We start from the raw sequence: 27,514 nt of genomic DNA, 5'->3' as shown, positions 1-27,514 counted from the left end.
TGGCACCTCCCACCAACTTGCTTGCCTGGGCCCTCATTACAGCTCCATTACTTAGCGCCAGCAGTGGCAAACAGTTTGCTGGCTCCCGTGCCGGTTTCAATCCAATTTCGTCTCGCCAAACGCGATGCGCGTCTCGCTGCTCACGGTGCCAATGAGGATGGCGCGTGTCGTGCGGTTAGCATCGTCGGCAAATGGTTCGGAATTCGGGACTTTCGAGTGGGTCGAGTGCGCGAAACAGAGAGGCAAGTGAATACACGAAAAAATAAAGAACGGCATCAACATGGCCCACCACCAGTCGCCAGGTGAAGCGAAAGATGGCTCAGCTCAATCGCCCACCGTGTACCGGCGTTTGGCGAAAGCGCTCATCAGCAATTCAATTTATCTTTCCAAGAGCCATTTGTTATCATTACCGTGGGTCTTCCGAATGTTGTGCGATCGGTTGTGCATTGTTTTGGTGGGTGTTGGGTTTTTTGGTTTTATGTTTTGGTTTTTAATAAATTTCAATCCCACTCAGCATTTATGAAAAGTGTGTGGAAAGCAAACCCAACATCAAATAGAAGAAGCAGTTCCTCAAGATGCTTAGATTGCATTCTATATCTTGTCACCTTTGTTAAGCGGTATGAACATTGAATCGATACCCTGTGATAGGAATCTTTTTACCGTCTACCCCATATACAAGAAGGGAGTTAAGCTAGAGCGCAGCAATTAGAGGGGAATTACGGTGTTGAATACCACCCTTATTTTCCTTTGCACTACAAGATCATCTTGTCCCCTGCGTTGGAAATTATCAGAGGGAATTCCAACCACCCATCAAATCTTCGCCATGTGACAGATCTTTTGGAAGATGGCGGAGAGCTGCTCCACTTTTTCCAGCTCTTCATCGACTTCAAGGTCGCATGCGACAGCATAGCCTGGGTAAACATTACGACACAATGAGTTTTTAGGACCAAGAGTTTGTGCCGAGGACATGTGCTATCTTGTCATACTTCATAATAGCGCTAGACAGGGCTATCCGCAACTCGGAGATGAAAATTTCTACAAGTCAACCCAGATCCTGGCATAGGCTTATAACATAGACATCATTGGTTTACGGCTCTCTTTCGTGAGCATCTAATGCATATCAAAAGATAGAACAGGCGGCGGAAAATCTGCAATTGGAGATTGACGTGGCAAAACCCAAATTGAGGTTAGTATCACCAACGTCCACTCCTAACAAATCCGTACTGGGTGACTTACAGATAAGTGAGCATAATTTTCAAGTCGTCTAAAACTTCACCTATCTTGGGTAAAAGTCAGCTCTGACAATAACAGTGATGTTGAGATACGTGCTGGAGTGATGGCTGCCAACCGGTCTTTCTATAGGTTGATGAAACTTCTCCACTCAAAACCCCAGTCGCGGTGATCGAAGATGTAGAACTTATATAGTTCCAGTACCCACATACGCCTCTGAGACATGGATTTTCCCCAATACTGACGAAAGCCTGTTAGCTGGGTTTGAGAGCCGCTCTATTCATTGCGTATTAGATTTATCTGGTTCCACTGAGTTGGTGACGTCTTTAGAATGACACCGAACTACAAACTCCGTAAAGTCCTTTTAGGTCATCCACATGGACAGGTGTGGTAGGCAGGCGTTGGTGTATCCGCCAGAGAGGCCAGGAAAATGGATTGGCAATTGATGGTGCTCGACCGAAAGCAGTTTAGACAACTCCTGCAGCCGACCAAGACCTCCAAGCGGTGGTAATTCCTGATAACTAAGTAAGCCAGTTAGTACAGAATAGATCCAGAGCTATTCGTTAGCTTTGTTCTTCCATTTTACTTCCTTATTTTTGCTACTGGAATAAGAACATTCGTTCAAGTTTGAGACTTAGTCTTCTTCTTTGTCAGCACAACAACCTAAAGACGTCTAGCCCGGCCACTTCTGCCTTTCTGTGACTTTATTTTCGCGCAGCTGGATAATCAGTCCTGCGTACGAGGGCGTCCTGATGGGATTTTGATCCGATCCCTTCGTGTCAAGACGAGCCGCCCCAACATTGAGAAGTTTGAGACAATTAAGACCATTATCAAACAATGTAAATAATTCACAAACAAAAGCACCTGTTTCATCAGGAAAACTTTTGACTTCCAGCATATTACGTGCTGCGCATTGTTCTTTTATCGTTCTAATTACACTTGCTTCCTAGAATGCGTGCCCATCGTCGTAAACAGCACATAAAGCACACACAAAATGGGTCGTATGAGCTAGTAAAAGCAGCTAGAAATTCTCTTTAGCCATCGCTTTAGCCCTCCACCATCCTCCGTTTGGCATCCATTCACTCGTACGACAATGGGGCGCACCCTTTGCAGAGGTGGATGAAGAAATAAAAAAATCTTCATTAGTGACGAAATTGTCACTAACTTTAATCTTTTCCCGCTTTTGTGTTAAGCTGTGCCTGGGCGGAAAATTGGAATATCCCGTATCATTGTGGCGCTGCGCTGAACTGGGGCCGCGGCATGGGCCGGGCCCATTCATAGCGCAAGCGAGATCGACCACTTTCGTAATTGGGAAGTCAGAAGTGACCAAATTGCAAAATAAAAGTATGAAACGAATGGAATAATCCGCCGTCCACCCACCGTGTTGGTGTGCATGTGCACGGTATGTGTGCTTTATAAATCTGGATTGCGAGCTCTACCTTTCACACACACACACACCAGGTTCGGGGTGTTGTTATCCGTAATAGATATTTTCCCTGTCTCCTGTATGTCATCTGCAGTCTCACCTTTCCCTTCTGTCGGCCGGTGCCAACCAGCAATAAAAAAAAATGCAACAGGAGTGAGCCGTGCCGTGGAGCCGGTGGTACCACGGTCGACGCGCTAACACAACAAGTCAATTTTAATTATCCAGCGCAAAAAGTCACTTCCACTTTGGTGCGAGCGGCAAAGCTGGTACAGCTGCCTGTCGACAGGCGAAACTGCCGGGCAGCGTTTTGAAATGCGTTCAACAGCCGCGGCCCTGTTAGCGGCGGCCCCATTCCCTGAGACGCCCGTCAACAATGGGCGTGCATTGAAGCATAAAGGTTCGCGGTTCGCGCCATCCGCTCGTCCACCCCCCAACCAAAATCCGGGGCGGCTGCGCGGGATAAGCATTACGTCATATTTTTATTAAGCTCGAGCTCGATGTAATTATCTACCATCAGGGTCGGGAATGGAAGCTTTACAAGCGCCCGGATGGCTACATAAGTGCCATTTCGGTGTCTGGCGTAGAAAGGGGAAGATAGCTACCGAGTGGAGGCGGGAGTGGGCGCTGCTGTGCTGAGAGTTGAGAAGTTATTTTAAATTTCAGCTTGCCCCACGTTACGTCTTTTTCCATTTGTTTGTTTTGTTTTGCCTGTCTGAGCCATGATGATTAAGTTACAGTGTTGTGTGCAATTTGGATCGGTCCGGCACGACGGCTACGGCTTATTTGCCGTTACACGATTCCGATACACTGATAAGCGTGCTCGCTCTTCGCGGAAACAGCAAACAAAACCAGCAAGACGAAAACTGATTTGTATTTCCGTGTACTTCCATAATGAAAACTAGATTAAAAATCAGCGAACGATCGGCGACACGGTCCGGTGGCGAACGGATCGCGCCATCTTTTCGCATCGATTGATTTCCGTGCAGGGCGACCTTCTGGCGGCCCTTTTTTAAATTAAATTTCAAAATTAGCAATAAATTAAAACCAATGTCCGTAAAAATTCCGCACCGGTACTGCCGGACATCGATAGGTCTGCAGGATACAGGATCGGGTCGTGCTCGGTTGCTCGCTCTCGCTTTTTGTTTGCAAAGGAAGCAACCGAAGCAAAGACTTGAGTGGTCTCCCGAGACCACGAGGTGAAATTTATGGTTTACACGCAACCCAGACTGTGCGCATTTGCATTGATATTCAATCAACGGAATATCCATCTTCGTTTGGTTCAGGTTTGATCACGTTGATTAATATTATACCAATTTAAATGAAATCGTGTCTTCCAGTGGCTTGGAAACATATTTTGATGATAAGACAAGGAGGAGGCAAATATATTTACCGTGCTAATAGTTCGCCTCAGTTTTGCAGGATAGTAGAGAATCGATCATGGGAATAGAATTATGGCATGTTACGTTGTCTTTTTAGTATTTCTCAAGCACTCTCGTGGCCGCTGGTTAGACACTCTTTTTATCCTTGAAGTATCAATTTGCCAACAGTGATCTATGTGGTCACTCGGTGGTGTCTACATCCTAGAGGACATTCTGACTTCCAAAATACTTAAGAATCCATTACACAGTGATTTTACTCTACTTTAGTAGCTCAACTTTGTCACTTGAACGCATCAAATAAAGAAAATAAAAGTCTTAAAAACCCACACAAAGAAAGAACTCATACACGAATGAAAGATATTTTAAACATGAAAATTAGGAAAGATGCAGTTTGAAATACATTATTTATGCTACATTTTAAATTCAAAATTTATCTTTATTTTAAAATTTAAGAAAATCAGACGTCACACGAAAACCAATGTGATGCATTAAAAGAAAAACATCATTCTCATAAGGGCATCAGAAAACAATACATAATCGTGCCATTTACGTTGCGGTGAGTAATTAAACATTACTACGAAGCTTCGTTCAGATCGCATGCTCTAGTAGGACCAGGATCACGAGGCAACGAGGGACGAGACAAAACAGTTGAATCTGAACAAGTGTTTCATTCAGAGGACCAACGAGCGGAAGTAACTTCATACATATCAAGTGCACAACGCTTCAAATCTAAACGGACGGAAAAATACTGCGGGAAAGTAGCTACCACCGAGCACATCAAGATGTTAATGATATCTCATCATGAATAATGCGACCCCGGTGAAGTGGATTTCCGGAGGCTTTTGGAGCAGCTGTTTACCACCACCAAGCACGATGTATCGTAGCAAATAAGGAAGTAGAAACATTTAAAGTTTGTCCATAGAAACATGATTTGGCAAGCGTTTTGCTCTTGTGGCGGTGTGTGCCGGTCATCACTATTGCATACTATCGTATACGGAGAGATCTGCCTCATGGAGTGTTCAACAAAATCAACTGCTCCCTACGTAAAAACATTTCGAGGAACCAACGATCTTACGACCTGATATTGCTCGGTGTCACTATTCACCGTTTTTGCTGGAGTGGCACGAGGAGAATATAAGTTTCGTACCTCAGAACACGAATCGAATCGATCGAGAACGCATCGGAACTAAGGCCCATCGAAAAATATTGGGTTACTGTAAAATAGGCACTTTGAAAACAACCAAAGGAAGACTTATGGGTTATGGTATTGAAGTTGAGTGTAATGAATGTGACAAAAGCTTGTGAAAGTGTTAAAATCCTTTTTTCTAAAAGTTTGAAAGTAAGCTGAATAACATTCTAAAGCGTTCTCTTCCTGATTCAAGTTGATGAGGAAAACCTTTATTTCTCATGTCCAGGATAGACCGTTAATACGATAACATACGTAGTGAACTGTGGCTTTTATACAACTTTTTGATTGATAGTTTAACCGCTGGTATGTTGTCACATGTGACTCATTTGATGGTTGGTCCCTTCGTAATCTCGAGCCTATTGAGGCGGTTGAGCTTTTCCTTTTTACAACGAACAACCCCCTTAGTAGCGAGTGTGGTCATAAATGATCCCTAAACAAAATTCACTGTGGTTGTATACTTCTTCATGCAACCCAATTTAAGATGAATTACACACCACGCTACAAAATAGTTCTATATTCTGTTTCTATGAAATTGTGTTACAGAATTGTTTGAATTTTTCCAAAATATCATCTTCCGCAACATCGAGTAGCTTCAAGTATTTGTATGGTTGCCCGGGAAAGGTTTCATTTGCACAGTTTGAATCAGAACCTGCTGCTGAGTTTTGATGAGAAAACTCTGCGTGAAGCTTTACTTGGTAAAATCGTGAATATTTACGGGTAACCCCCATAGTAAACTGTAGAAAAATCCAAGTAAAACGGTTAAAAATTGTCCAGAAAGCTGCTAGAAACCTCATTGTACACTTCCAAAAGAATCCGTGGAAAACGGTTGCTAAAAAACACAGAGTTCAATGAGATCTCATAAGTTGATTTATAAAATCCTTTTAGAGGATGTTTCTTCACTTTTTCATTCTTCTGATACTCCACACGAAATAAGCCACGAAATTGAACCTACTAAAAGGAGTTCCTTAACACTTTTATTAGTGGTTTGCAAGTTTTGTCGTTGTTGTGTGTCGTTGATGACAGGGCTAACAAGTTGTTTCATTTTTATTTCCTCCCTCTGACCACGATGACCCGCTTGACCCGCACTTCATCAAAGGCACATTATTTCACGCACAATGGCATTAATTATGTTTTATCTGGTCAATTTTATTTATTGCAAACAGTTTACCGTGTGCGCGCCCGGGCTACCCACGGACCATTATGCAATTTACGATACATGTTATTTTAATGCAATATTTGCACGACGCAATACCGGATCGGGTTTCCCGGCCCATTCCCGGGCATCGTGCTATAACCATAAATTATTTTAACACAATTTCCGTATCCGTTCACCACCGGGCCGGGCCGCCAAACACGGGGGACACATTCGCTTCCTGTCCACGTGTTCTGTCTGTATCGAATCGAAGCACACGCGTACAACCTGGGCCCTCATTAATCAAGCAGACTTTGGGCTATAAAATCATTAAAACAGCCACAAACTTTCGCCACACTAATTTGCATCGAAGTGTGTGGGTGGGGATGTTTTCGCTTTCTTTTTGTTTCCATTATTACTTCAATTCCACCCGGGCACATTTGTTACGCGTGAACGGAATCGAAGCAATGCTTGTTTTCCTTTAATATGTTTTATTTACTGGGTTTTTTTTGCACATTTTATTTGTGTGTCCAGTTCAATTTTTTTGCAGCTCCATGACGAAGAGTGGTAGCACAAAATGGAGATACCACGTGTCGCAGGACAAACGGTGAATCGTGGCTCTGCTGCTTGATAAATGTTACGCAACTCTATCGAGCTTTTTTTCTCTCATCGCCCGACCCTGGCGACCACCAAAATACGTCACGATTCAAGAACAGTCGCGTGAAAGCAGCTACCGAAAATGTAGGAAGACCAACCACGAAACGTGAAAGCGGTTTTCATTGAAGGTACGCCCTCCCCGTTCCTCGGTGTCGTCCGATTTTGTCGTCATCTTATGGCCATTTTTCAAGCTTTACGCATTTGCCAGAATCGTGTTGTTTTATTGTACGGCTGTATTACGAAATGTACGAAAGGCACTCAGTATGGCCATTTTATCATGGTTCTTATTGCTGCTTTTCTGTGCATTAGGAAGCAGCACAAACAAAAAAGCTTCAAGATCTTCATCGGCTGTCCATTCTCTGGTGGTCCTGGTGTTACATCGTTTTCTTCAAACGTTTACTGTCGGCCGCTCGTTTTGTCGAAAAAAACAAACCAACTCCCGCCTCGCCAGTCGCAAAGTAGTGGGAGAGAAAATCGAACCCGAAGCTAATTTATACCGTCCGTGCATTAGTGAAAGACAATCGGATATGGTGCTGCCTAAGGGGCTCTTGATTTTCTTGCCCCAGCAATAGTAAGCTGTCCCGGTCAGCGGAAGAACACTCCGCGTGGCGTTCGCACGCTCACATTCGGCAAAACCCATCGATGATGGATTGGATGGGAAGCAATTATAACTTTAACACAGGCAGTTGTAAACACATCACAAAGTCCAAACTCAATTACCGGGCTGCACTTTGGTCTTTGCCGTATCTGCCGTCTGCTTGCTTTGTTTCGTTGTGGTGTCCTTTTTTCTTGTCGCTATCCGGAAACTCTTACCCACCGGGGGGGTGTTGATGGTGATACTGCCCTCACGGAACGACAATCAGCAGCACGCGTCTTCGGGACACAAACAACGCGGCACCGGGAAGTGATTGCGAGATGGAACCAGTCTCGATTGTTCCTCTCTGGAGCACCCTTCGGAAGTGTATTTCCTGCACTAAACGGAACCATCAATCAGCGGGAAGAAATTAGAAATGATTCGCCCACATAGAAGAATAGGGATTCGTTCGGCAGCTTAGCAGCACAAAACTTGAAACTCGTTCTTGTCTAGGATGTAACGGGGGAAACAACGTTCTTGCGAATGCAAGAAAGGGGAAAAAGTTTTCCACGGACGATTGGCATCCGGGTCCAGAGCCGGGAGCTGCTGGGAGCCGTTGGGAGTTACTTTTCTTTTTGGCATTCAACTCCACTCCCGGTAGAAAAGTTGTCGTCTATCGAATGCGGCAAACCCCCCTCCCCGGATGGGTTTGACATGTTCGAGAAGCTCTGGTTCGGAGAAATGGTGGAGCCGTGGCGTGGTGTGGGATGTCGAATATTCGAGGGTACCCGTCAAGTGAGCGTGTTTCAAGATGGATCATTGTGGGACGAAATTGGGGGATACACAATCGGTAAAAAGGGTTTTGCTATCGATTGAATTGATGTTGTACAGCACGGCAATCCGCTTCAAGAAGGGCCTCAAAGTTGTGCTATCGTAAATGTGCAAGGTACTTCACCTGTGTTATTACACAGTGAGATCCTCTTGTTCTTATCCGTAAGGCACTCATGGCACAGCAATTTTATTTTGATCATTTGATGTCTAATTTGAGATTATTTAATGTTTCCATTAAATTCGAAAAATATCGCATCTTCGATGGTTATTTTCATCCAATATCACTCATCGAATACCACTCTTGCTGGAAGGTGGATGTTTAAAGAATTCCGCGAAGGGAACGTTTTCCCAAACCCATTTTACCCCAACTCGAAACAGGCAAAAACACGCTGAAAAGGGTGTTGCCTTTACACACGCTAACAACCATCCCGCGTTTCAAGCTCTCTTATCCTGCCCATCGTTCGAGTGCCTCCGGTTCGACACCCTTTCCCGTGCGTTCCGGTGGAATTGCTTTTGTCAATCGGTCGCATGACAAATTTGCTGAAGCGCCATCACTCGGAGCGTCGAATCCTATCGAGCGGGTTTTGCCACTTACATTTTGACGCACCTTTACATTGCGCTCATGCTCATGCACCGTTGTACAAACATCAATCCCCGTCGGGCGAGCGAAATCACTTCACGGAAAGTCAAGATACTATTATACTGTTTCAGCGCCCAGCCACTCGGGTTTCAGTTGCGACGGATCGAGAAATTACGACAAGTCGAACCCCATTCCCATTCGACACACCTCTACACACGAGATCTTATTCTTTTCCGGTCCGCCATCGGACTGAAGCCGTGTCCGCCTACTGGAAGCATCATTCAAGTGTGGGAGATCCCAAGATGGGTTCCCAAGTAGAAAGTCAGCTTTTACAGGTTTCCTGTGCTTGTTTCAGTCATCCGTTTTGGTTGTGGTTTCTGCTGTGGTTCCTTTGCTGGTTTACAGTCACACACACACACACTCCGAAACACAGTGCCGTACTTTCGAACAAAGGGTCCCGTTCGCTATATGCGCCATAACTCTTGGACAGGGAATGACAGCCATTGGTCTCTTTACCTCACATCCAATCCGAAACCAAATCCTTCAAGGGAGGAAAAAATCATTCAAAACTTTTCACCCGTTTAACCGCATGGGACGCCGAACGTACCACAACACACGAAACAAGCATCTTTGAGAAAAACAGACGCAAAACAACCCGTACCCGAGATAAAAGAAAGAAGAAAAATGCAAAATCTGAAAAGTTGTCATACATTTGCAGCTTCATCCCAGCCGACGGTTATGCGGCTTTGCCCCGCTTACATCCGCATGTGCTGCCATGTGCCTGTTGTGCGCTTTGTGTGATTTATACTCCATTGGCCTGACGGCAGGATTGATCGCTAAGGCATTGATGTGACAAGGTTTCACTCAACTGCGCCGCCAACATATGCCCGGACGCATTCCGGGTGCTTCCTGTCACAAACCCTTCATCGAACCGGGATGCTTTCCCGGGAACCCGTGTACACACATATGGCCGTGAGGTTTGTTTCCTTTGTTGTGCAGCAATATTTCGTACATTGTCTACAAAACCCACACCGATCGGCATTCGAAAGAATTTCCAGCTCACCAGCTGGGTACCGTAATGTTATGCGAGATTTTTTCGCACTAGTTCTACCGGACCGTTTTTGTTTTCTTTTTTACATTTTTACATTTCTATCATTGTTGATTCGTGATTTTTATACTTTCATTCTATTGTATAAACTCCAAAACCCAAGATATTTAATCCAATTAAAACCCAATTGTTGCAATATAAAGCCATAATAAGACCAATTATTCTTGATGCCAGTCCGGTCTGGTCCAAATGTGCAAAATCCCACATTGCAAGATTGCAAATATTCCAAAACAAAAGTTTGAAACGCATTTTAAACCTACCACCATGGCATAGTACAAAAGATATTCATAGGAAAACAAACTTACAATGTTTATCTGAGTACCTCAATATAACATTCGACAAATATGTTGCAAAACGTAATACCCACCTAAATAGGGATAGCAATATAGATATAAGGACAAACTAGGTTATAAGATAAGTTAGCTTTTCCATGAACTGTGTTACATAAAATAGCTAGGTTGCGATAGATATTTAGGTTACGTTGAATAATAATACAAAAAAGGATACCAGGATTTTTTAGAATTTTTCCCAACGGTGTAATGTTCATTCAATTAACATCAAATTATTATTCCAAATGCCACCGAGCAAACTAGTTTAAACAATATTGTGTTAAGGTTTCAAAAAAGAATACCAGTATCAATCTAAGTTATGAAATGTCAAGCTACATGTGAATTATTGAATAATAAAACAACAACAATCCAATTAAAACATTTGGTTGATGATAATGTCCCACGATAATCATTGTATACCCATTCATAGGATTAAAAAAGAAAGTGTTTGTTACAAATATACCAACCATTGGGACAATTTACTAGCAACCAACTGATTACATTAAATAAAGGGATGGGATTTTGAATAACTCTTGTCGTGGAAGCAATTGGCGTCTTCACCACCCCAGCTCATCTTCAGTATTAGGTTTACATGTTAAATACATTCATCGAATAATAGCGGAATTACATTCACTACGAAGTGGTGCAAATTGCAAAGCGTTGCAATATCATATAAGTAAGTCAACGTATTGCCAAACGATATCCAGAAATTGTCAGACGTGAGAGACAGACATGATGCTATCTGGGAATTTTAATATTAATTTGTCTTCTGTTAAAATATGTCGAGTTTCGTTCCAAATTATGAGCATTTGTGTTATTCGCTGCTTTTGTGGTTTCATTTGAAGAAAAAAGCTGTCGAAGCACATTGTTTGCTGTTGGAAGCTCATGGTATACTTGGACCATCTGTGAAAACATTTTGAGAAGTGGTTTCGACAATTCAACAGCGATGATTTTAATCTCAAGGGTAAGGACCGAAAAGGCTGATGACGCAAAATTGCAAGAGCTGTTGGATGCAGACCCTAGCCAAACTCAACTAAAGTTGCACCATGCATATGGACCATGCACTTGCAGAGCAGCTCCGAGCTTCTCCGAATATGAAGAGGTCAACAATGGGTCGGCGAATGGTTTTCATCGAATCTCAAACAGTTTTATTGGAATGGGATTCACAATATGTCTGAGAGATGGGAGAAATGTACAGAAACAAACGTGTACTTCTTTGAATAAGTAACAATATTTCACAGTTTTCCCGGAAACCGTATTTTTCTGTCAAAAAAATCTCTTCAACTTATACACCTGGTAAAAATGGTTCGAAAAAGACACAGAGACGTATAATTTTATTTGACTCAAATGATTTGCAATAAATTGCAATACACAACACTCCATATGCAGTGCAAAGTTTACAGCGCACACAGTAATTCGCGCTTAATAATGCTCGCTGCTACATTTGTTCGAAACTACCCACTGTGCACCGCTCCAGCACGAAGAACTAGCTATCCAGCTATCCAGCGGATATATAAAATCAAAGAAAGCCAGGTTTGGTAGGTTAGACCTCTTGAGGTTATAGTGTTACTAAAGAAGAAGAAGAAGAAGAAGAAGAAGAAGATATCTCTTACATAATTGCTGCCCTTACTTTTAATGACCACGTTGATTTCCTTATTAACATTTTTAACAAGATCCTTGGTCTTATTACGAGATTAGCTTTGGAGATCCGAGACCCTCTATGTCTGAAATTCTTGTTTTTTTGTTAGGTCCGATCTTCAATAGATTATGCGTGCATTGCATGAACGCCGTACACTTCCACCTCTATAAACAGGTTTGATGGTCCTCCTTCTTCTTGACTAACACGAATCCTCGTCATCCGTTTCCTCGACCATCTTGTTTTAGTTTTTGCCCTATTGTTCAGCTCTTAAGGTAAACTATATTAGAGTTAAATAAATAATAAATAAATAAATAATTAAATAAATAATTTGCTGGTTCTTCTATTATTACACCACTATTTTTACATAAACTTTTTGTTTTTCCATTTTTACAATATTGACGAATATAAAAATGAAAGCCTCTTTTTCAACAAAGAGCGTTCGCCATATTTTTTATATTGTTACATTCCGATGATTTTTCACCTCTTCTCGTCCAATGTAGAAGAGACATTTTCTTTTTTTTAAATCCCCAATACTCGCTTCTGCATGTATAACTTCCCATTATACACCTAATTTGGTGTTAAAGAGAGCATTTTGATCGCATTGGAATGGCTGTCATTAACGGGGCAAAACTCTTTAACGCATTTCATGTGAATATTCCAGCAGAAAAATTAGCAGCACAACTTTATGCTGCCCATCCGAGCGTGGTGCAGCACTTGCGTACATGGTGTAAAGGGGGAAAAAGGCAAAGTGACACAAATGGTCAGAACAACTCACTTCCGTTTATTCGTATTGAAGTTATAATGTTTTTCTAGCTCTTGGTTGCTGCCTTTTTTTTTCATTTCTGCTGCTCGACCGTGTATGCGAGTCACCATGGCATGAAACGTTCGACACATTGCCGCAGTAACTTTTCCAGTGCAGACAAACTTCCGATCCATTTTTTGCACCGTTACACTCACCTTGCCGTTGCGTGCCCTCTTCACTCTATACTCTCCACCCGGCGACCCAGCCTGATTGCCTGCTAACTCTGCCCGGATGTGCAACCGGGACCGAGCCCGGCCGATGGTAGCAGGTGAAAGTTTTTTCGCTCATTAATTATGTTACATTTCATGGAAATTATTGTAATTAGATTACTCTTTACCAAAACCCATTCCTCTCGGTATTATCGGTGTTGGGCACGCCTTGCCCTTAGAGGGGTAGCGCAGAAATCCCACCGGCGACTTGGAACGAACGGAATTTGGACAAAGTTTTGTTTCAACTGCTAGCGCGCGGCATAGTACCGGAGCCTGGTACCGAGATTGTGTGTTCTGTGTCGCTTTACCGCACAAAGTTTGATGCGAAACTATTTCGGACACACGGCAGCAAGGCGGTGCAGACGGTGAAACATAATCACTCAATCGTTGTACCGGTGCTAAATTACATCAATATGCGTCACGTAATGAAACCTTTATAGTTTTATTAAATACGGTGACGGTGACGGTTTCTGCGGTGTACAGCGGTGTACTGTCACAAACGCTCAGGCATCCCGGTAGCTGGGATGGGAATTTGATTAACGCTGCACAGTATCGGATAAGTTATTTACACCCATCAAAAGGCTCTTAAACTCCTTGATGTGCCGCGGCTGGGTGAGGGCGGGTGAGGGCGGGTTCGGGAAGGGGAAAGTTTGTGGTAAATTCTGTAACGTTTCTACTACAAACTACTTCCCAGAACGAACGGTTTTATTCGTCTGGCCTTTCGGCTTTGTGAGTGTTGTGGGCTCTCGGTTGGATATTCTCTCCTAATCTCCTGATAGGATTATTAATCGCAAATCCTCTGATCAATAGCACAAACCCCCCATACATAGCGCTTTTCTGTTGTGACGTCCACATTTCTCACACCACGTACAAAACAGCAGTCAAGTTTCATGTAAGCACCCTCCATGCACTCCCAATGGTAGTGAAATTCCAGAAAATCCTATATCCTTTTACCATCGCCAAACCTCCCAACCGGTGTCCCGAATCCCTGTCCAGTAGCCCTGTCCCATTCGGGCGATAAATCAACGAGGAGCAATCAGCATCGAAGCGTTACCCGATCGAAGCCACACGCGAATGCCCGTTGACATGGTTGTTGCAAAATAGTTTAACGAACAGCTATTCAGCCGCTAAGCCCGCGCCGCTATGCCCGGACCACGCTCCCGCTTTTCCCTTGAGACTGCGATTACGAAAGAGTTTTGCACGTGCGCGCTGAGCGCTGTTGTGCCAAATGGGAACTAGCAAAGGGGGGTTTTTCCGGTAAGAGCGTGTCGTTCGAAACGAGCAGCAATTTTATCGACATCGGAATGTGTACGGATTCTGGTGCCGGTTGTTCCGATCGATGCTCGAAGTTAATCATACAACATGCGCCGGTTGCCCGGCAAAAGCTGCAACAAATTCCTTGCCAGTTTCGCGGTGAATGTAAGTTTGCTGAATGTAAAAGCAATGCCCGGAACCCCCAGCCGGCGGCAGATTGTGGAAGGTGCAATCCGGGGCAATGGAGTTTCTTCTGGGAGTTGGAAAAAGCATATCCGATGCTGGGGCGAGATTGTGGAGATAAAGCGGAACGGTACGATCGAAAATGAATGCAAACTTGATTCACTGCTGAAATGGCTTTGAATAGAGCACAAAATTGCATTGCTCCGTTCCAGCCGGGCCTGGCGCAGGGACATTCGGTCGATGTTTGTTGTGCCGCATTGGTTAATTTAAATTCAACCTGGCAGGGGCCAGGTGCCCATTTGTTTTGACAGAGTGTGCTTTGTATTTGTATGAGCATAAACATTGGGTCTGTTCGGTCAATTCTTCAATAAGCGAAATTCATAACGATTTGGTTCCAGGAAACATCATGATAAATCCGTAAAGTGAATGGTATTTCGGATAATTAAAGGTAGCAGTATAATTGAAAAAAAGCGCATTGGAATGAGAGAGAGAGCACCTACCTCTGATGACGTCAAGTAGCATAAGCGCGAATCGGTGCTGTCGATCGATGCTTGTTGCACAATTCCGTAGCGTGGCTCTCTATCGCTCATGTAGTCCGAGCGCAAGCTGTCTTGTCTGTCGAAGACACCTCTGCAAGCAAGCAAGAAGAGTTGGATATTTAGTGAACGAATTGAACGTCCTGAAGAACAGCTTCTCCCAAGTTTTCGGAGTTCAGAGAAGTTGCTATTCTTTATTGTTATGGTTGCAATTTAATCAACTTTATTCGGCCAACAAATTGGTTGCATTTTTAATGCTGTTGGTTCATGAGATTCTTACCTTTGCTCGAATGAATCTGCTCGATTGCTTTTGTAGCCCGAGTCGTTTAGGCTCGAGTCTTGCCGTAGCGATGGCAGAGAGTCCCATGGGGACCGTTTGTGACCACCGCCGGCGTTGCTCTGCGACGAAACCAATCCTGGCCCGGACCCGGATCCAAACGTGGAGCTTCCCGAGCGCCAACCGTCCGAGTGCCGGAACCACTGAGCACGAGCCGACTCGCCAATGCACGATGCGCAACGGGTCGTCGTTGAGTAACTGCTGCAGTAATACAAGATGCAAGTACGAGGTGGATAATATCAGTAACCAACAGAACAGAGCCCTCTATCTCAGCACACTTACTTCGAGTTGTGGTCACTAAGGTAACCGCGGTCTCGGTCACGATCTCGCTCACGCTCACGTATCAGCTCGTTGCGATCGCTGTAGTATCCGTCGCGGTCGCGATCACGCTCCCGAACTGTCACCGGACGCTCGCCGTTTCCGCCCAGTCGGTGTGGCAGCGGAAGTGTCGATGATTTGGCACTGCCTGTAAAGCGACAGAATAGGGTGTCGTAAAGCAGGGATTAAGAAACAATGGTTCTGAAATCACATCACGCAAGTTGCTAACTGGTTGCTGTTTTTACGAAAATTAATTTCCTTCCGAGAAAGAGCTCCCGAGAGCTTTGGCGCTGCAAAATGGGAAGATTTCCACAAACTAATCCGACCTTCCCTGTGTGGGATGCGGATGGGAAAAGACGCTGAGCAAATTACCTTTCGCTAGCAGAGTGCTTTTCCGTTCAACCTCCTCGCCACACCTAAACCCATCACTCATCGGCACCAAAATGTCAACCGAAGCGGCCCTGTGTCTGTGCCCCGAATACTGTTCAAATCAAATTTAATCAATTATTCAAAAATTTTCAACTCCATTTGGTTCAAACTGGTCGGTGTGTAACAGCGGCATCCGACGGTAACAGGTGCCCGCTTTGAACGTTGTAGTGAAGGTGGATGCCATAAGTGGACGAAGGTGGATGTGTGTTGCAGGTAGAGGTTATTAAATTGTGTCGTTCTAGTCAATGCCGTCGCTACAGGATCCCTAATCCTTTTGATGGTCCGTAATTAAACGCTCGTTCCTTACACAACACATTCTATGTTCACAGTGTAAACAACCCAGAGTGGCAAACACGATGGGGTTTGATTCGTTCAGGCTATTTTTATGCCTAAATTAAACGGGAAAGGTGATGGTTCGCTTAGTTTTGAATCAATTTATCGATAAGGAATCATTTTGAAGCTGAAAAGCGAGGCATAGATTATTCAAAGGGACGCTTATTTGTTTAACACAACCCATAGTTGCGTTTGCAGTACAAACACAATTTTTTCTTAATTCTATAATAACATGATGTTTGAAGATTTTGTATCCACATGTAGATCAATTTGAACGTCAATATTTGAATTGCTTAATATTGTCTCAAGCTTTAAATAACAAAATTTTTGAGAAAAATTTTATTTCGAATCGAAGAATATTTCGTAAAAAAACCTTTAAATTTGATATTCTTTCATACAGCTGATCTAAAAGCTGATAAATACTGGTTTGAAAAAAGCATATGTTTAATCTGAAAAATAAATTACTTCCCCAAGGAAGTTGTGGAAAATTAAAGGGAATTTGCATTTGCATTTGGGAATAATTTGCAATAATTGAAAGGAAATAGTTTCATGAAATATTTCATACTAAGAACTGAATTAGACACTTTGGACAATCGATACCGAGCATTGTAAAATGAACTCTTTGTAAAATGAACTCTCTTGACAAGTGAATAAACAGTATCAAACAGAACGGAGCCCGAGACACACAGTCCATTTAGTGAAGTAACAAAATTTACAAAATTCCGAATCACAGCCAGTGATTACGTGAGAATATCTCTCACAGAAGTTAATAAAAATTTGTGTGAATGTCGGTTTGTTACATTTTTAGCATAAGTGGATATTTGGCATATTCTATGATGGTTTAAGAATGGATGCATAAAAACTGTTATAGGCCATTGTGGTAGTAGTAGAGGTGCGGGTCTTTCACATGGTAGAACTTTTACCTAACTTTTTCATATCTCACGTAGCATGTAGATCTGCAGAAAACCATAAATAGAAGATCAAAACCCCCGAGCTTGTGCAGTTACAAATAAAGTAATACAAATTTATCAATATAAGCAAGTTATTACAACGATACTATCATACAAAATTCATTAATATATTGTTGTAACCGTAATCGATCAAACAGTATCGACAACAATAAAGAATTCATCAAAATTGTCTTTATAGGTTCAAAATTCGACCACATCAACATCACAATATTTGTACAATCAAACAAGTAGAAAAACAAAATGGCACCACATCGATATGTTAGTAAGGTAGTTCCACATTGCACGCATGTGACCTATCGATAGTATTGAATATCTGCAATCTTGAGAAATACATGTCATTTATGTCCCTACAAATGTCCTTATTAAAAAAGTAATATACTTATGTTTTAAATTGTGATGTTTTAAATGATTTTAAACGTTTAATTCAATGAATAACAAACAATTCTTGAAATAATGTAGTACTCTCAGGCTTCTTTTAAATAATCGTCTGGAGTGATCCAACAAAATAATATTCATGAAATCCATATTATCTATTTCAACTGAGCGATTGATTTTCTGTCTTCACGCATATTTTTTCAGTTGATCCGTAGATTGGTAAACATTTCGCAGCCTTGTAAAATTTAATTTGAATTAAATTAAACGATAAGCCATTAAATCAATACATCTTGATCATCTTGATCTAGCTAATGTGTAGAACCCTTCTAGCAATTACCATACTTGTAATAGCATTTTATTTATTCGTTGAAATATTACCATATCAACAATATTTATTTATTTATTTAAATGTTTAATAACAACATAAATGTGATTTGTCTTTGAAAAGACGGAAAATTGTAGCCAAATTTAAAAATGTAGTAAAATGTTCTTCGAACTGATTTATATTCAGTGAAGTGTACAACATATTGGTTCAGAAATACTTCTAGCACGAAGTGTAAAAATAAATTAAACTTGTCCCTTTTTATAAAACGTACGATAATTATGATGTGTTGCATTAATTGAAAGAAATGATCAACAATAAAAAGAAATAATACAGTGACTGCATTTTGATTATAAGACGAGTGTGAACTAATAAGCACACTTGTGTATATTAGATTGATTTTGGTAAAGAATCTTGGATAATTACATTGTTGTCATTAATATTGCGCAAAGTAACTGATAATACTCCATGCATAAGAAGTACTTAGTAATACTCCGATAGATCATGTTCGGCTCAACAAAACATCCAGTATTGGTAAAATTTCGACTGGACGTTACTTCTCATAACAATTTTATGAACAGATTGCTTCTACGGGTGATTAAAATCTCGAATAACCTGCCAATACGCCAACGAGATTTAAAGAAAATCCCATCTCCAATAAAGGGAGAAAATTCTCGTAAGGACATTCCATTCTTTTATCAACAACAACATCAAGATGGCAGATGAATGCTGAAACTTCATCGGACTTCGTACCATTCACGTCTATTGTACACCAAAGTTTCCCATCAAATACTTACTTCTACGAATGGGGTATGGGCTTCGTTGATTGGAGCCGGGCAAGCTTTCGGCTAGCTCCAAATTCTCCATGCTCTGCGACAACAATGCTTCGAACGTATGCAAACTATACGACTCTGCATCCATACCCTTTGCCAGCGTATTCCTCAGATGCATCTCGTACTCTAGCAGCAACCGTGAAGTTGGCGAGCCCGGAGTAGGAGTAACGTTCGGGGGGTTCTAAAAGATAGATACGCAGTAGTACATGTTAGTGACGGCCGTTCATCGACTGCTCTGCCAGCCTACACTACCTGATGGTGATGCGAGTGTCGTCCACTCTGCCGTCCGTACGGTGGTTGATCTTGATCCGAATTGCCATTGCTCGAACTGGGCGTGGTGGCGTAGCACTGATTGTCGAACATCACGTTATCCGATGGGGGAGAACCCTCCACACAGCTTCGCTCGCGCTCCAGCTCTAGATAAAGCCCACGTCCGCCGTGCTGATGTCCTCTGCCTATTTCGTGCGACGATCTGCAACGGAGATTTTCCAACATGTACGGCATTACCAATTGGTACGATTGCACTGATCGAGAAAGGGATACGTACCTTGAGCCAGAGAAGCGGGAGCTCTGACTAGCGTTACGTGAAATGGTGCCATTATTGTTTAACATATGTGCATTGTGAATAGTGTGCTGATGCGTATGAGGAGTGTTGGTTGCGGAGTTATAGTAATTGTAACGACGTCTGCCCATCTCCGGCGATGTCACGGGACTTTCGGCACTTGGCATCGGTTTCAGCATGCGCTTCATGGTAGATGAATCTGAAGGTGAAACAAAGCGGAACAGTTACAATCACGGACAACCACCGTCAGTTCGATAGCACAGCAAACAGTTTTCCCAAAACCTTCACACTAACCAACATTCATATCCTCAGTGCTTTTGGATTTGTTTCGTCTAGCCGTGTTGTTGTTGATGATGTTGTGATGCATGTCGTGCTGGTCACGAGGCTGTAGAAACACGCGATGAAATAGATATTAGTGAAAGAGGTCGACAGCTCCAGGATGGAGAATGTTGCTTACCATTTCTTCATTGAAGTCCTTCGTTCTAGTGCCGGTACCGGTGGAGGTGGTTTTGGTTGATCGTTCCGGTTGCTGCAACGTACCACCGGCCTGTGTCCCCTCCGATTTGGATGTTTCTTCCGGGCGCTGATTGCCCATGGTGGAGCCTGATTCATCCTGCCCGATCTGCGACCCGACATGGTTCTGCGTAACGGCCGTTCCGGTGACTGTGCCAACATTGGTCATTGTACTTGTTTCTTGGGACTTTGTCTGTCTGTGGCCAGTTTCTATTGTAAAATACAAATCAACGGGTGATGGTTAGGCCGTCAGTAATCGTTTTCTGAATTTGAATCTGATTCAGAACCTCATTGCATTAAACAATCTAAAACTTTGGAGAATACCTTTTTAGCTTCATCTTATCGGGGCCCTTAGACACAATATCTCTTATATTCGTACAAGCATATTGTACGCTTACCTACTTAGCTCCAGAATTACCTACGCTAAATTTGGATTTAACCGAACCTCATACCTTGACTATTGATGGTATTTCCCTGAGTATTGTTAGCTCCGACATTGTCGTACAGTGAGGTGCTGGAGGTGGCCGTCGCAATCTTTTCACTACGAAGTGTCTCCGTCTCGGTGGCCCGGTTCGTAGCCCTCGGTAGGGTGGATGATCCTACAAACAGAAGCGTTAGAAGGCACATTAGCTTGTTACCATGGATCTGTACCATTCTTGTCACTTACCGCGATACCGTGGATCCTGGGCCCGAATTCTGGCATACTGTTCGGCGGTCATGCAGGTGCACTGTGGTTCCCGGGCTCGCGACGGGCTCGCCGGTGTGCTGAGCGGTTTCCTCTTCGTCTTAACCTTGCCCTTCCCAGGTGGATCAAGTTTTAGTGAATAGCTTGAGGAGGCCTTTCGTGAAAATTTGAAAGAAGGCGACTGTAAAACGTCGCACTATTATTAGGGTGATGAATGGCTATGGCGGGAAGACGGCACAACGGACTGGACACTGGTAGCGAGATGTGGGTGTTCGGGTGCGGGAACGTGTGACAAGGAATAGCGGAATGTGAATGTGAGGTGCCGGCAGTAGCTGAACCAGGCAATGATGAACAGTATCGCGAGTGCACGAAGGCTAAACCCTCGCTAGTGGTTCACGTCTCTTGGATTGGATTCGAACGAGTGACACGTAGGGTTTTGAGATGGAGTTTAATTGGAACGTGTTCCGGTTTAGCGTATTCGATGGGGGAACGGATGCTCATTAACTCACAAATAATAGTGCAACATTTTATTAGCAGCATAGTTTAGAGATAGGACAGTAGTTGGTAGAAATAGAGTAGACGGGAAAGGTGTGAAGATAGACACAGGCAGCAGTAGGTTGATGCGGTTCTCGTCCATTAACGAAGTGAGTTGCGCGACAGTGAGTTTGTATGTATGTGTGTGTGTGGTAGGAAAGCCTTGGATCTTGTGGTCGTGACCCTCACGGTGTGAACAGCTACGTTTCATACGTACACACGCACAAACACACGTACAGACACACGTAAACAATCAAGCAGGATAGAACGGGCCGAGGGCAGCGTGTGGCCGACCACACGTACACTCATCGTACACATAGAACACACAGACCATTGGAAGCGGTAGTAAGAGTAGCAGTAGTTGTAGTAGTATAGTTGGAATAGTAGTAGCAGTAGTAGCAGAAGTAGTAGTAACAGCAGTAGAAGTAGTAGCGCACTAGATGAAAGATCGTTAGCTATACTTACACAACATTCACGGAACTGTTTGGCATCGATCGGAGATGTAAAGTTCAGGCCCCAGGTATCGTTCGTCATTGGGTCCTTCCAGTAGATGAAACATTCCGAGGCCTGCCCGATGCGTGTCCCTAGAACAAGAAGCGGACTCGGTCAGCCTGTGGCTACCATCGACGATCGCGTCTCTTACCCGGTTGCACTAGTCGTACGTCAAGGATCTTATCCACCTGGCTGTTGTATGCGGTGATGTGGAACACGCACTCGGGCGAGTCCTGAATGCAGGTGATGTTCACCGGTACCAAATCCTCCGACACCTGCTGCCATTTGACTGTGCCGGCACCGCTGGCTGACACGTGAAACACTTCCGCCCACAACCTGTAATAATGAACGGACAGCAGTGAGATTAGTCACCGTTTTCTTAGTAACATGAGCAGCATTAGTCTTCTACTGGTCCGTTTGGTTGTGTGGGAAAAATATGGATGTGAAAAGTTTGCCGCTTTTCCACTTATTCCTAATCTTGCCCACACGGCACCAGAACCATCGAACCGACGTACCTCAGGAGATGGCCGTCCCGCCTACGGGATGCTTGCCAAGGAGAATCTTCATAACGATATGCCTTCCGCATAAGCGGTGCACACGAGCAGCTTAGTTTATTACCCATAGCGCAACTTGGGCACCCAGCCTGTCCTCCTGTGAAGAAACGAAAGAACGGCAATGAGTACAGATTCGAGTGAGTGCACAGGCGAAGGGGTTTTTTTTTGTTCTCTCCCTCCGGTAGGCACGCGATGGGCTTGGAATTAGTAGTAGCGATTGCTAGCTGTGAAGGATTACGAAGACGCAGTGGCCCGGTGGGAATACGGACGTTTTGCCATTTCGCATCTTCGCATCTGCAGCGCGCTGGTGTATCGGGGTCTTCTCGTTACCTGAGGTTCCTTGCTGTCACCACATCCCACTGACATCGGCCCGTGAAAGAGCTTGGCCTCGGTTCAACGACTGGGACCGTTGATTATGTCTGTGGCTGTAGTGACGGCTGCCACGCTATAATGGAAGAAAAACGCAACGCCAACGTAGTGTATTAGTACGAAACGTAGCTTTGCGAAAGGGCTTACGGGTAACCACCACGGGGGAATTGTGCACACACAGTTCGGGAGCAGTCGGGTAGTGGCGGTTTCGAGGGCGACCTTAAGGGCGTGACTGGGATGGGGTGGGGAACCTACGCGGAATCGGACCCGGAGGCGGGAGCTGGCGTTGTCCCACGTTCAATCCATGTCTCAAAAGCATACAATATAACCACCTAGCAGTACGGCAGCAGTATGTGTGAATTTATAAACTTTAAACTCTCCCTACACTGCACACTGCATACACTGATTACAATGGGCTGCAATTGCTGCTTTCTTGCGAGAAGGGCATGGCTCACTTGGCCGCTCGGAGCGACAGCCGAGTTGACCTAAATTTATATTTAATACAACCTTCCTTCGTTCTGGCATTGAGCAGCCATCGACAGGAAGGCCGAATTGCGCGTGAGATTAGGAAGAATGGCACCGGAGGCCAACCATTCTGATGCACACGGTGGGAAATCTCAACATGGATGCTGCATGTTTCGTAATTCACGTTAGGTATTGGTACTTTTCGGGCATGGATTGAACGTAACAACCCGTTTCGGGGGCTCGGAATGTTCTTGGGCACTCAGGGGTTAGTAGGATTAGTGAGGGAATGTTTCATGCTTGTGGGTTTCCTTTGCAAATTTCAGATGAAGTTCATGCATGGGCTAAAAACAAGACGTGGAAGCAGCTTCATTGGGAAACGGAAAAAGGAATGATTATCCAATAATTACTTTAAATGAGTTTGATTTTTTAATTTATTTTATCATGAGCTTTGAGAATGAGATTATAATTCGGGCTACGCAGAACTACGATGAGCTGTACAATGCGGTACAAACGGTGTGAGAATGATGGTAAAATTCAGCAAACATGATGTGATGGTTCATGAACAACCACCAACAACCGGGTTATGGGTCGTTCTGGTTTTTGAGCTATTTACACAAGATTACGTATGAAAGCGCTACCAAAACTACCAGTAGAAAGTAAAAGCAAAACCGCTTCAAAAGCTTCCGAAAAGCGAAACGCTCGATAAAGAACGCAGAACTCGATCGCACGATGCTACCACCTGGAACAAACACACAGAGACACGCAAACACACAAGCGCAGAATATTGCACAACCCCTTTGGTGGGGTGGGAATGGGGGGGGTGATGATTGTTCCGCGTATAATGAAGCAGCGACGGATGCAAACGCATGGGCGAATTGCGCAAATATGTGCAAAAGATGGGGTCAGAAAATGGAGGTTTTGTAGATGTTTTTTTTTGCACTATCTAGCAACAATTTTTAAGAATTACAAAAACAGAAAGCAACAACAGAACAAATCGAACTCCGTTTTGTATTTAGAACAGAAAAAAAAGACTACCAATACAGCACAAAGAGGGCCGATGGGAGGGGGGACATTACGCACTCTCCTACGCTAAGAACCAGAATGTCAAATTTTATTTTAACAAAACAAAACATAACATAAAACATACAAAAATCACACACACAAACAAACACGAGCGACTTTCAAACTTTGTACACTAGAGAGCGAGGCGAGTAGAAAACATTCGGGGGAAAAAAGCTGCAAAAACCTGTCGCGATCGTAGTAGCGCTGAGTTTCCGTTCTTTATGGTATGTACCAGAGAGCTCATTCGCAACAAAAAAAAGCACGAATTGTTTCACATCATTCTCATAGTGTAGTGTTTACTTATGCACCTTTCAACTGTCGGCGAAGGGGTTTATTATTGTAATCATTTGCGGGGGGTGGTTTTTATTTAGCATGTTTCCAGACAAAACAAAAAAGGATTTGTGTAAGTGGTGTTAAATATTTAGCTTCTTGTACTGATTTACTTCTTAAAGGGGGTGGGACATTGTTTTACGCTTCCTAGGGGAGCTTACGCATCGTTAGTAGTTTGTTAGCCCAAAGGAATACGGTTTTGGTTTTAATTATTGGCATCTTTGTTTTATAACTATGGACCTCTTTTCGAACAAACGTTCACCGTGTTGCAGCCCGTGCAACGCAACGAAACCACCAAATTTAGCTGTTTACTGTTTATACATTTGTTTTATTTGATTAAACCATAAAGCAAAACACCGGACGGTAACGTAAAACGTCGTTGGATTAGAACGAGTCAGAAATGAAACAGATAGAAGAAAACAGAAAAACAGAAGTTCGAAAAGGATGCTACGTGTGCGTCCTGGACAGAAATAATAGCGAAAATCCATAAGAGTAAAGGGGGTGAGGGGGTGAAACAAAAAACGTAAATCGTATCGTAAAAAACATACCTCGAAGTGGCCCCAGCCATCGGCGTTCATCTTGGCAGCCTCTACGCTACCCTTAGCTCCCATTTTGTCTTACGCGTGTGTGTTTCTTGCACTGTGTTCACCGAGAACGCTCAAAACCGGGATTGCTTCTTCGCACCGTTTAGGGCCACCGTTTTATTTGTTTGTTTGTTTGTTTGTTTGTTTGTTTCTTTTGTGTTTTTTTTTTTACTGCCAAGTTGAAAGATTGCTTTCGTGTGTTTCGCTTGATTTTCTTTGTGTTATTATGTTTTTTTCTCTCTTATTTGCACTGTTATATTACGTTAGTTTCATAGCAGCAGCGATTGGATTCTTTGGCTAATCACACCAAATGTTGGGGGTCGACTTCGAGGGGAAGGGGCGGGGGTATAAAAAGTTCACTAACTTTTCGTATTTGTTATATACAGCTAGAAGAATATGAAATACGAGGGTTTTCCCTCTAAAGATAAAGCAAAAATTTTAGCACTTTTCAATCATACACGTACACACACGCACGAACATATATTTGCACACGCTCACCCTCTCTCTCTCACTCTCTCTGTTTGTCTCTATCTCTCACTCTCTCTCTGTCTCTCGCGCGTGCTTGTTTTCGTTCGCTCTCTGGCTTTTCTGTCTCGTTCGGGCTGCTTCTGCTTTTCCGACTCTCTTTCTCTCTCTATCGCAATGGGTGTCAGGGAACTGTTGTCAATTAGGAACAGGAAAACAAACGAATATTAAGAGGAAGAAAGCTATGCGTCAAACACACCCAGTTTAAAGGAAGCACAGATCGCGAAGAAAAGTCACAAATGAAATGGGAAAATGCCTTCTTTTAAAATAAAACAGAAAAAAAAGAATACAACTTATCACGATTACAAATTGTTCTATATTGCCAAAGCCTCGCAGAAGAGAACCCCTTTCTTCCTTCGTCCGGAATGCCGATGGTGACAGTGTTCTTCTTCTACAGAGTTCGTCCTTCCCTCTCCTTGGGGGGGAACCATGTTCCGTCACACAGAACTCGTGAAAACTCTTCCTCCATTAGGAGCAAACCAACACCCCGAATACGTCACGGAAAACGGATCTGCATTCACAAAACTCCCCCCACACACGCACACACTAACGCGAAATGGAAACTTCTCACGCACCCGGGTGTTGTACACACCGTGCGGAAAAATCTACTTCAAAATCGCGTGCCAAACTGTCAACGAAATCGGGTATTTTTCACATATTTGTGCTGGAGATTGTCCGCACACAAAAAGTAACACACGCCTGTACGGGAGAAACACAACCACACACCGACGGCTCTCGGCGCAACCACTTTCGATCGATCGATGAGTGCGTGAGAAGAAGCACAGCCTCCCGATTCACGCTCAGCTCGCCGTGCATCTCACCAACACCGTACAAAAAAAAACACACACACCGTCTGTCGCTCAGGCTCGGTCGGCTCACCGTGAGCAAGGATAGGATACCTTTTCTCACTGCTCACCGCGCAAATTCACCTCATGAAAGGGATGCTGTGTGCATGATGACAAAATTGTTGTGACCACACGACTGATGTCTGCGCCTTGGGGGAGCGATGTCTACTTGCTGCTGACTAATCGATTCCCGCAGAAAAATCTCCACGTGTCCACCAAACGATTGCCTACAATTGCTTGATGATGCGAAGAAATACGGGCACCGCAGCAGCTTCCACGATGAGCTGTGCGTGTCCCAATAAACGACTCACGAGCGACTGAGTTCGAATCCTCACTGGTGCCCACGGGGGAGCAGCGCAAACTGTCATAACCTAATTTCCGCCGAGCAAACAAAACCGATCTCCCCCACGCAATCTCAATCCGCAACCGAGCCCTTAACACACACGGGAATACACGGGAAAGCTTACTGCTGGCTTAATACTATGCACTAAACTATCAGCTCCGAGCGAAATGCTGTCGCAAGTTCGCTTCGTTTACTTCGGTGAAGTGTACAACTTCCAGCCCCAAAAAACTCCGCACCAGTGTTCAACGAGCTGCTGTCTTCTGAAAAGCCCTACTTTTTTGTGTCACTATCCTCACTGGCGCTCACCGCTCGCTCGCACACGTACACACCAGCACTCTGGGCACTGGCATTCCGGGAGCAGAAGCAAAATTTGCCTTTTCGCAAGTGGTTTACCACACAAACACGCAGCACCGTGTACGGGTGGAAAATCCCGTCCGGATGCTGCGCTAGGTGAACGCACGCACACAGCCATCGCCATCGCTCGGCGCGCGCGAGAGCGGCGAGAGAACATCGAGATGAGAGCCACCCGAGGCGGAGAATGTCCTGGCGAGATTTTTGGTTCGCCCCAACCGACCCACCCTTTCCGTTACACTATGCGCGCAGGCGAGGGTTGCTATGGTGCCGTGTTGTACAGCGATGCTGGATGCGCTACGCTACCGTTTGGAGGAAGTGAGA

At 43.9% G+C, this 27,514-nt stretch overlaps 2 protein-coding genes across 12 annotated transcripts in view; both read right to left on the bottom strand.

Annotated features, from left to right (window-relative positions):
* The window catches only part of LOC128303927 (protein still life, isoform SIF type 1), a 98,021-nt gene extending 75,616 nt beyond the window's left edge, over positions 1–22,405 (bottom strand). The window contains exons 1-13 of the mRNA XM_053041019.1: positions 22,278–22,405; positions 21,914–22,098; positions 21,736–21,854; positions 20,719–20,917; positions 20,504–20,650; positions 19,996–20,261; positions 19,833–19,923; positions 19,524–19,737; positions 19,229–19,448; positions 18,941–19,157; positions 15,678–15,861; positions 15,339–15,596; positions 15,023–15,152 (exon numbers count right to left, since the gene is read on the bottom strand). Of these exons, the coding sequence (XP_052896979.1) occupies positions 15,023–15,152; positions 15,339–15,596; positions 15,678–15,861; positions 18,941–19,157; positions 19,229–19,448; positions 19,524–19,737; positions 19,833–19,923; positions 19,996–20,261; positions 20,504–20,650; positions 20,719–20,917; positions 21,736–21,854; positions 21,914–22,098; positions 22,278–22,384 (2,337 nt within the window). The 5' untranslated portion in view covers positions 22,385–22,405. The remainder of the gene's footprint in view (positions 1–15,022; positions 15,153–15,338; positions 15,597–15,677; positions 15,862–18,940; positions 19,158–19,228; positions 19,449–19,523; positions 19,738–19,832; positions 19,924–19,995; positions 20,262–20,503; positions 20,651–20,718; positions 20,918–21,735; positions 21,855–21,913; positions 22,099–22,277) is intronic.
* On the bottom strand, positions 22,393–27,093 carry LOC128303928 (uncharacterized). 11 transcript variants are annotated; one of them, XM_053041021.1, is made up of 4 exons: positions 26,964–27,093; positions 25,091–25,512; positions 22,647–22,761; positions 22,393–22,413 (listed from the first exon to the last, which is right to left on the bottom strand). In XM_053041021.1, exons 2-3 carry the CDS (start codon positions 25,151–25,153, stop codon positions 22,663–22,665), a joined length of 162 nt encoding a protein of 53 aa, XP_052896981.1. In that variant the 5' UTR covers positions 25,154–25,512; positions 26,964–27,093; the 3' UTR covers positions 22,393–22,413; positions 22,647–22,662. The 11 variants fall into 11 exon arrangements, with proteins under 11 accessions (XP_052896981.1, XP_052896983.1, XP_052896984.1 ...); XM_053041023.1 differs by having other exon boundaries at positions 25,091–25,544; positions 26,964–27,061; XM_053041024.1 differs by having other exon boundaries at positions 25,091–25,544; positions 26,942–27,016.
* Between the last annotated feature and the right edge of the window lie 421 nt (positions 27,094–27,514).

Source organism: Anopheles moucheti, chromosome 3 (genome assembly GCF_943734755.1).
Source record: "Anopheles moucheti chromosome 3, idAnoMoucSN_F20_07, whole genome shotgun sequence".
NCBI classification, from domain to species: domain Eukaryota; kingdom Metazoa; phylum Arthropoda; class Insecta; order Diptera; family Culicidae; genus Anopheles; species Anopheles moucheti.
Note: the sequence above shows the minus strand (reverse complement) of the source record. Positions and strands in the feature narration are given on the sequence as shown.

What these genes read in the sequence shown, in the direction of transcription:
- LOC128303928 (XM_053041021.1), bottom strand. Translation starts at nt 25,153, where the DNA reads ATGGGAGCTAAGGGTAGCGTAGAGGCTGCCAAGATGAACGCCGATGGC. An exon ending in ATGGCTGGGGCCACTTCGAG is followed by an intron (nt 22,762 to 25,090) that starts GTATGTTTTTTA and finishes CTTCCATTATAG; the next exon opens with CGTGGCAGCCGTCACTACAG.